The sequence below is a fragment of the Mercenaria mercenaria genome, chromosome 7 (assembly GCF_021730395.1).
Source record: "Mercenaria mercenaria strain notata chromosome 7, MADL_Memer_1, whole genome shotgun sequence".
NCBI lineage: Eukaryota > Metazoa > Mollusca > Bivalvia > Venerida > Veneridae > Mercenaria > Mercenaria mercenaria.
The window spans coordinates 2,686,535-2,696,104 of record NC_069367.1 but is presented as its reverse complement, the minus strand read 5'-3'; the positions used below and the strand labels follow the sequence as shown (position 1 = coordinate 2,696,104).

General features: G+C 34.9%; 2 protein-coding genes across 2 annotated transcripts; both read right to left on the bottom strand.

Annotated features, from left to right (window-relative positions):
- Positions 1-903: 903 nt before the first annotated feature.
- LOC128558738 (E3 ubiquitin-protein ligase TRIM39-like) lies at positions 904-1,491 on the bottom strand. Its single transcript, XM_053548915.1, has one exon. It carries the CDS (start codon positions 1,489-1,491, stop codon positions 904-906), a length of 588 nt encoding a protein of 195 aa, XP_053404890.1.
- A 381-nt stretch (positions 1,492-1,872) lies between these two features.
- On the bottom strand, positions 1,873-9,176 carry LOC123555134 (monocarboxylate transporter 13-like). Its single transcript, XM_053548962.1, has 8 exons — positions 8,844-9,176; positions 8,515-8,658; positions 7,560-7,683; positions 6,514-7,121; positions 6,136-6,241; positions 4,550-4,665; positions 3,666-3,791; positions 1,873-3,021 (listed from the first exon to the last, which is right to left on the bottom strand). Exons 1-8 carry the CDS (start codon positions 9,040-9,042, stop codon positions 2,903-2,905), a joined length of 1,542 nt encoding a protein of 513 aa, XP_053404937.1. The 5' UTR covers positions 9,043-9,176; the 3' UTR covers positions 1,873-2,902.
- Positions 9,177-9,570: the final 394 nt, after the last annotated feature.

Genomic DNA, 9,570 nt, shown 5'->3' with positions numbered 1-9,570 from the left:
CTCTTGATGTCATATATATGAACAGTATGCTTGTTATTATCGGTGAGAACAACTTTGTCACTGTTTCTTATATATGAACAAGCACTGGTGACTCTAGGATATTTCTTGCTTGGAAAGTTGATACTGAAATCATACTCTTCTCCTGACAGAGATACAATACGAACAGGCCTTGAATCGTTGGTAGTTCCAACAACAAAGTTTCTCTCATCTTTCATACATATAGAGCCATACTGTGTCTTAACTTTACATGTTCTGATAAAAGTTATTTCATTAGATTTACTGACACGTAGAAAGTCTATCTTGCAAGGATTTCTACTTGTTATCGCCACTTCCTCCTCAGACACAGCAACTACACTCTGTGGATGATACGATAACTGAAACAATCCTATTTTCTCAAGCTTCTCATTGTAAATCAAACATTTCTTGTTTTTATTATCCAAGGTAACCAGTCTACCATCCGACAGGAAATGCAGTCCTGAGTATAAGGGTTCACCGACATCATCCCCAGTCTGCTTCAGATCAATGGAAGAAATATTAGTTAATTTAACAATCGGATCTACAGGTGTTGCAGGTTTCACAGCTTCCGGTGCGGAACATTTTACTGTCAGTTTTCCCGGAACGTTATCAGAAATTGGAAGTGGGGGCAGTTGCAAGGAGTCATCAAAATCAAACGAAACTGTCACAGTCTCTAACCTTTGATATTCCTTTTCAACGTCGCTGCTAAGTTCATTGGCTCCCTGCTTCATTCTCTGTTCCATTATAAACTGCTGCGATTGCGTCCCGTTCTGATAAACCCTATTAATTGTTTCCAGAGATTTTGTTGCATCAGCAACATGTTTCTCACTTTCTGACTGTTTCTTTGTCAGCTTATCGAATGTTTCTGTCTTAAATAATTCAGCGTCCTTAGCAACGGAAACTTCCAAAATCGTCAAACATTTTCATAACATTATCCCGCATTCGTCTAATTGTTAAAGGTACTTCTTTAACATCTTGATCCAGTTGCTCTTTTGATGACTTGGTATATTTAACGATCTTTTCAGCCTTCTCTCTTACTTCCTGCAACTTGACCTTTACTTCGGAACTTGCTGATGCAGACCTTCCGACAACCATCTGTATTTCTACGACACTGTGGCATTTCCGGTGATCTACAATAGCACAAGTACTGCAGCAAAGCTGATTCTCATCTTCACAGAAAAACTCAAAAACTTTATGATGCTGTTCACATTGGTCTAATCCCTTCATATCAAACGAAACTGGTTTCTCTTTAATATCTTTTGCGTTCACTAATTTGTGATTTTTCATGAAAGCATACGTTTCATGTATGTTTGAACAATCCAAGCACTGAAATTCATCGCAACTTGAACAAAATACATCAGCTTCTCTTTGTTTGTCCTTACTTGAGCATGGTTGACACATAACTTGCTCTATTCGTCCAGGAACTGCATCATCGGCACTGTTATTTTCCATATTCCCACTCCCCTTTTCCGCCATTTTGTATCGTATAATAATAATATTCTGTTTAACAAATGCTATTTAAACAATAGGTTTAACGCTGAATAAATCATTGTTTGGAGTTGAAATGCGAAGGAATAATATCACTTGAATTGTGGCAATGTGTCTTAATAACACACAGTGGTAACATTTAACCTGTGGCGGTTGTAAAATGAATGTCCATATTAAGATTGTCTTACTTTAAGGAGTGTTTCGACGTTTTGAACTCTCCGCCTCTGTCGAGTGTTCTTTTCTGGGAACGTTGATTTCTTACTGATCTTATAACCCAACAACAAATCAAGTGACTAGTAATAACGGTATTATTCAGAATGGTCAAAATTATTTAATTAGGTGTCTAAAGAAATAATATGTGTAAACGTATCTTTTTCATTTTTAATGAAGCCTCTCATCACCATGGATATATTTCGAATTGTTGACTTATATCTTCAGGCTGCAGGTTAAAACTTCTTAGTTGACATTCTGTTTGGAACTTCTAGATGTTGACTTATCGGAACTATTTGGTATTTTTACGACAAATTAACGGTAATTCGCATAAGCACTCCAACGGAATCGGTCAAAATTTCTACACCGATAAATAAATGTAAGTACAAAATTTTGTGATTGTTGATAAATCATGACGGCAGCAGACGTGTATTTCACTAACATTGAACATAATGCTACGAAATCCCACTTTACATTTTGTACTTCGTTCTTAACTTACCTTATCAACGGCTTGGGGTCAAAGTAAATTTGAACAGACACTGTGATCTAATAGACCATAAACAATAATAGCATTGAATCAATAATGTAAAACACTGAATCTATCAATATAAAAAACTGAATCCATAAATGTAAAACACTGAATCAATCAACGTAAAACACTGAATCTATCAATGTAAAACACTGAATCAGTCAATTTAAAACACTGAAACTATCTATGTAAAACACTGAATCAATCAATGTAAAACACTGAATCTATCAATGTAAAAAACTGAATCAATAAATGTAAAACACTGAATCAATCAATGTAAAACACTGAACCTATCAATGTAAAACACTGAGTCAATCAATGTAAGGCATAAAATTCATTCTAAACAAAGTTTTGCTGCTACTCATTTTGTTTAGTTCCTAAAGCGACATGTACATCGAGGCTTTGTCTTCTATTTTGATACTGACTTCTAGAATGGCTAAATGTTATTTTAATACTTGTAACAGATGTACCGGTAAATGTTACGTTCTGCTCAACCCGGGGCAAGTGGACGTGGACTATAACTTGCATTTATGCTTCCGTCCGTGAACAGGCTTAATCGAACCGAGCGTGCGGCCTTTTGTTCTTCCATTTTCTCCATTTTAAAAGTGAAATAATTTCGTTTCTAAATTTTCAAAAAATAACCCTGTTTTTTTTGTAAATTTATTTTTGTTTTCTACCAAACAAGGGTGGCAGGAACATTAATACACCAGCTAATGACATTGACGCCCCTGATGCTAGGAAAGGCGCCGTATAACTTCCAGTCGAGTCGTACAAAAATCCTGGAAAAAAAACACGAAAAGCTGTTAGCACTTAACATTAGGAATAATGCCTGATGCTGATTGAGCCAAGCCGACAAAGCGTCAGATTGAAACATTTTTCTGTAAATCTATATTCGAACTGTATTTCTCCGGTCTGTAATGCTGTTGTCAGCAGGCTTAGTTTTACTTCTAACAACATTTACTTAGTTATGATTTTATGAGTGGCAAACCATTAATCTGGTTAAATATTTGATACTTAGCTTTAAAAACAGATTACGACGTACGATACCATTAAACCATGATGTTTTGCTAAAACATGAATGGCTCGACGAATCTGTATATAAAGTAAAGTAAAGTAAAGTGTTTGTTTAATATAGTGTAATCCCTACTGAAAGGGCCAGCCAAGCTGGCTTATGAGACAGCTACATACATTGAACAATATTACTTCCCGAGTCCTATATTCTAATGCCAGACACCTGGCAGATAGGCAATCGGTAACCATTATCTAACTATCTGGCGGCTCACCAACCGGTCTCTCTTCAGTAACAAGTCCCGCCTCTGACAGGGCTTGACCTTCGATCTATATATCATAATATAATCCACCAAAGTGTATTTCATATTTGGTTGCTGGTACTAAAATTAAAACACATACGGATCCACCTAACCTGCAAATGGTGGTCCCAAAACTGAGCCAACTCCACTGAATAAAGAGACCATCCCTAAAGCTTCTGCCAAATATTCAAGTCCAACTAGGTCAAATAATATAACAGATGTAACAGAAATTGTAAACCCTGAAAAGTGAATATAAGATATGATAACTCATAGGAACATAAAAATAAATCTTATTGACAGAAATAATTACTTATGTTAAAATACAGTTGCAGAATTACGGAAATATCCTTACATTAAAGTCAATACCATTAAAGGCACATGAATACATAGCATGAAAAATGCATTGTTATAGAACCTTAGGATAATTATGATAATTATATTGAATCTACATTATTGAATACACGGGTTTATAGAATATAGAACCTTAGGGGCAGTTGAAGACACATGAATATAAAACCTGAAAATATATAAATCGAACAAGTTTGTGGATGACATAAATAATAATCCCTGATGTGGCAGAATTGAACAAAAGATGCCAACAACTATTCATACAGATATGCATTATTAAATCTCTCGGGCTGTGCCTTCTAGACACACTATGATTCCTTCGCGTATGAGCTACAAACAATGATTTTATTCATCTATCTGTCTGGATTACATCTATACACGTGTCCAATACATTTTTGTTAACTTGTTTAATGTTTATAATTTTTAAAGTTTTTGGGGACATTTACAAAGATCCGTCAGAGTAAATGGGGTTACCCATAATGTTAGGCCTTTTATCTGTCAGATCTTGAAACAATTTATTGACATGCTAAAAACCTCAAAAGACAAAATATACATTCGTTATTTATTGAATAAAGCCGAAATAAATATTCAGTGTAAATTCTATTCCGGCAGGCTCTAAAGCTGGATATAATTAAGAAATCAAACAAACCTGTTGATACGCCGTAAATTACTGCGTACAGCATCATCAGCCACAAACTGTTCAGCACCGGACCTAATGCTGTACTTATCCCAGATATCAGTAGGGTGATCTTGAACATAAGCAGTCTGCAAAATTTAACAAGGAAAGTAACTATAGTACAAGGAAGAAGTCTAAGATGCAATCTGGCTGAGGTCAAATTGTTATACTCAAGGTGGGTCTAAATACCGAGCGGATATTTTAGAATGCCAACAAGCATTTAGCTGAGCATAATAAATCAATGTGTCTGATCAAATACGAAACTGCAGCTGTTGGCTGCTAGCTCTACGTGTAATCAATGCAAAATATATTTCATTCAGCTTCATATAATTAATCGGAAAAACGGTTGACAGGAAATTTTGTTATGGTATAATGCTGAAAGGGAGAAACCTTTGTACTAGACATAGTATATCGTATGACTGTCGCCTTTTCTCTTCCCTGTTACTAGAAAGAAAATGGCGTATATGTCTCGAGGACCTAGTTTCCATAAATAAATGTGTATCGACTGAAGAGTCCGATAAAACAAGAAAATATTCTGTACATAAGAGCTCGATCAATTAAAAAATTCGATCTAATTATAAACTTTGAAGAACGTTTGTCTTCCCGTCATAGAGATATGACGTATGTTACTTAATAAAAGAAAATGTCTTAAAAACAAAGATAATATATCAACAACAACACAGTCCCCAAAACCCCAAAACCAAACAGGTGTACGTTTGTATGTTACATGTTTTATATACACTGACGAGATATGAAAACGCAACGAACATATGCCTGTATACATTTTTACTACAAAACGCATCAGCTTGAAATGTTCAACACATACACATCTCCATACTCTATACCCCACTGTGTTAATTCTACGGCCTGTTGATTACATTTGAAAACAATGGGTATAGAGTATCGGGATGTGTATGTGTTGAACATTTCAATGTGATGCTTTTTGTAGTAAAAAATATATTCAGCCATATGTTTGTTGCGTTTTCATATCTCGTCAGTGTATACATTAAAGGTGAATATGCATTATTCTGAAGCATTTCTTATCAGAAAGAACTAGATGAAACATCAACACTGACGAAAAAAGTATCAAAATTCGACTACAAACAAAAAAGTTATAACCATTTGAAAAGCACCTACATGTATTGAAATGGCGGCCATTTTGGACACAGTGACATCATCATTCTTTCCTTATATAGGCATTACCATATGTGGTAAATCTGTGAATATCAACTAAGAGAATCATATTTTGTGGGTGATCTAATATAGTATGAACCTTAGTGTGTGAATACCTTAAATTAAGCTCCATGTTTAATTGTATTTTAAATATTTTTGCCATGAATATCCTATTTGGCAATTCCTATTAAAGGAAAGATTGATGACGTCACTCTGCCCAATAATGACTGCCTTTTCATTAAATTGATAACTGTCATATCTTTTTTGTTATTAGTCAGATTTTCGCAAATTTTTCGCCAGTTAATATTTTTCATTAAACTTTCGTTGCTTGGTTGCATTCTTTGCTTCCAGAGGATCTTCTTATAGATTTTATAAGTATTACTTACCTATTTACCGAGGGCCTGTCAGCAATATAACCTAGGATAATTCTGCCACATATACTTGATATTCCAATGACAGAGGCAACCCAAGCAGAACTTTTCTCGCTGATTCCTTTGATATAATTTAAATCAAAACAACTGCAAATAACATTGTAAATTATTGCTTACATTTAAAAACGACTTGTCAAGAAAAGTTACCAAATTTTATGAGCAGTACAAAGTTATGTTATCAAAAATGTACAATTATTTTGTGTTGTACAAAGTGTTTTCATTAACGTTATTAAATTCATCTGCTGTTTTACTTACTGTCCTAAATATTTCACTAAAAACCTTTAGAAACACAACAATAAATAATTATCAAGGTATAATTTAGTAAATGATTACCTAGACCCTTCGCCTTATCTGGTATAAAGATGAAAGGCAGATAAAATCCAAATATAAAATGGAACTGTGAGATGAAGAAAATCACCATTTCACCTCTTTTCATAAGTTCAAAATATATTGCAACCGTAGACTTAGAGTTACTTCTCTCATCTATTTTGTGAAGTCTGTCACACTGCTCAATAATTATGTGTTCTATCACAAATTCGTCCGATTTGTTCAAAGAATTTCCCACGCGCACCGTGTCATCATCATCTTCTTTACCTCTTACATCGCTGATTGTCATATTATCATTAAACACAACGTCTGATTCATCTGCATTTGAAGCTTTTGGAAAGTATGTTTCTTTAGTACATTCCATGTATTCATTTTTACCATCTTCAAAATCTTTGGCACATGTTGTATCTTTAGCGTTACGTTCATGATCAACAAGAGAATAAAGTTCGTCCGCATTCTCACTTTTCTCATTACTCTGTTTTGTTTGCACAACTTGTTCAGGCGATATAGGGAGAAACAGTAATCCGCAAGAAATACAGTTGAGCATAATGGCTGACAATATAAGTAAAGTCCCTTTCAATGAATACTCGTCCAATACTATTTTCAGCAAAGGGCTAGAAACAATGTATTTGTTTTAAGTTCTATTAGATGTAATCAGAAAACATTCGTACAAAAACATATCAATTTAATATAGACTGAAAAAAACATGAGCTATTTTTATTAATTAGGCAAAACGTACGAGCACCCCCTTAGTCAGCGCATCATTATATTTTGAAATTGTATAATTCTTCGACACAGGACAGATCACAATTTCTGATTTCATTTAAGTGGAGACATTTTTCTGTTATATCTAAGAGTCTTCCTCATCTTACAAAACAAATCAAGTTTTTCAAGAAGTGTTTTTTTTTATTATTATTGCCATAATCCTGTTTTATTAAACGCCACAGCATACAATAATAGCTAAAAACTCAGTTTTATCATAGCTAACTATTTTATGCATGTGCATGCGCATGCGCAGTAATTGATATTAAGTGCTCCTCTCTAATACAAACCTGAATATGAATGCACCTATTCCGCAACCCGATAATGCTATACCACATGCCAGTGATCTTAATCTGCTGAAGTACTGTGTTACTATTAAAACTGCAGGCATAAATACCATACCAAAGCCACAACCTGTAATATAAGGACATGGTGTAATGAAGAATTGGCTCCAAGGAGTACCACTTTTAATTATTTCTTTAGGAATGGTCATGTTTCAAGAACACAGCCTCTCCCGAAACCTTGCAGCAGCGTATGTATGAGTGCATTTGCATTTACAGAAAAGGAAAAAGTAAAACATTTAGACAAAACGAGCAACACGAATAAATGAACAACATAATGGGGGTACGCCTTGGAACGATTAATGACAAAAGCACGACAGGGAAGATAAACAGATTTTGTGGTGCGCATCAAACCTGACGACCTTGCCAACTCGTCTTTTATTTTACTTAATTGCGTTTCATGCTTCCAAAAGATTATAGTAACTCTGGCAACAACAATCTTTATGTGTCATTTGGCAGCCATGAAACGTCTCAGCGTACCTGTTTACATTGTCATATTTTTTTCTTTCTTTGTGATCATCGAGTACAATGTTTATATGTAACATAATTCCACTTTAGCCGATTTACCGGTTGCAAGGGGACGTTGCTATGGAGAGGGAGAGGTGTTACACGTTTCATTACCTCTCGTGAACATACTCAGTCAAACCCGAGTCTGCTATTATTTCGTTTTAATGCATTGATTATTACAGATTTTGTTACCTTTGCCCCTGCACAAGTGCACAATGAACCAGCCATTTTTGAAATGAACAAATCAAGCGATAATGAAGCTTTCCATGTTGATATTACGAACTAATTTGGCGTAAAATCGATAAACATGCAAACAAATATCCATTCTCACTTATACAAAAAGATACTGAGAATTTACCATGTTGATACAACAAAATATGTTTGCGTATAATCATACCTGCAATTAAGCCCATTGTCACGTATAAACAGTAAATATTTGTTGCAAAAATGCTGAGTATGTACCCGATGGAACACGTGATGGCACCAATTAAAGTAACAACTCTACATCCAAACCGATTGACCAGTATGCTAGCTAACAGACCTGGAAACAGAAATACAACGGTTTTGTGATGTCAGAATGAACATCCATTTTTGATAAGTATATTTTACCTGAAAACAAAGTTATGATGTCGGTACAATCTATAGCGGACATAAGCAAACAAGAATTCATAGGATACTGTTTCTTAATTATTTAGAAAAAGGTTACATGTTAAAAGATATATTTACCTGACGAGTGTAGGGACCCGGAAGTGAGTGAAGGAATCCATGCGATTTCCGACTTGGTTCCGTCGAAGTTTTCTTCCAATGAAAGAAAGAGTATCCCGAATGAATAGATTATGCCGAACGTGATAACGTGTGAACAGAAAGCTCCAGCAACAACAATCCAACCCCATCCCCCGTCTGTTCTCCGATAACTTTTAATCATTTCAGAACTTCTGTAATATAAGGTGTATTTGATAAGGCTCGCATATAGTTTAGTTAATCAAATACAAACCATATACATTTCAGATACATCTCATATTAAATTGAATAGTTGTGACAGTATAAAACATATTTTCATACTTAAACTTCCTAGTTATGAGATTAGTCATTAATTGCAAAAGTATGCGTGAAATGATTCTGTTTACAGAGTATCACAGGCTATTAAAGTATTGATTGTTAAGCAGAGAATTCCACCGTACAAGAATTATAAACGATCTTTCATATAAATCCATAATCTTTTATATCAATATGTGTTACTATATAGCCAGTTGACAACCACATGCACTCAAACGCAAGCAAGCAAGTATCGCAAGCAAGCAGGTATCGCAAGCAAGAAAGTATCGCAAGCAAGCAGGTATCGTAAGCAAGCAAGTATTGCAAGCAAGCAAGTATTGCAAGCAAGCAAGTATCGCAAGCAAGCAGGTATCGCAAGCAAGCAAGTATCGCAAGCAAGCAAGTATCGCAAGCAAGC

Coding starts and splice junctions, on each gene's coding strand:
- LOC128558738 (XM_053548915.1), bottom strand. CDS start 1,491: ATGGCGGAAAAGGGGAGTGGGAATATGGAAAATAACAGTGCCGATGAT.
- LOC123555134 (XM_053548962.1), bottom strand. CDS start 9,042: ATGATTAAAAGTTATCGGAGAACAGACGGGGGATGGGGTTGGATTGTT. Junction 7,684..8,514: donor GACAATGGGCTTAATTGCAG/GTATGATTATAC, acceptor CTTATATTACAG/GTTGTGGCTTTGGTATGGTA. Junction 4,666..6,135: donor GACAGGCCCTCGGTAAATAG/GTAAGTAATACT, acceptor TAAATTTTGCAG/ACTGCTTATGTTCAAGATCA.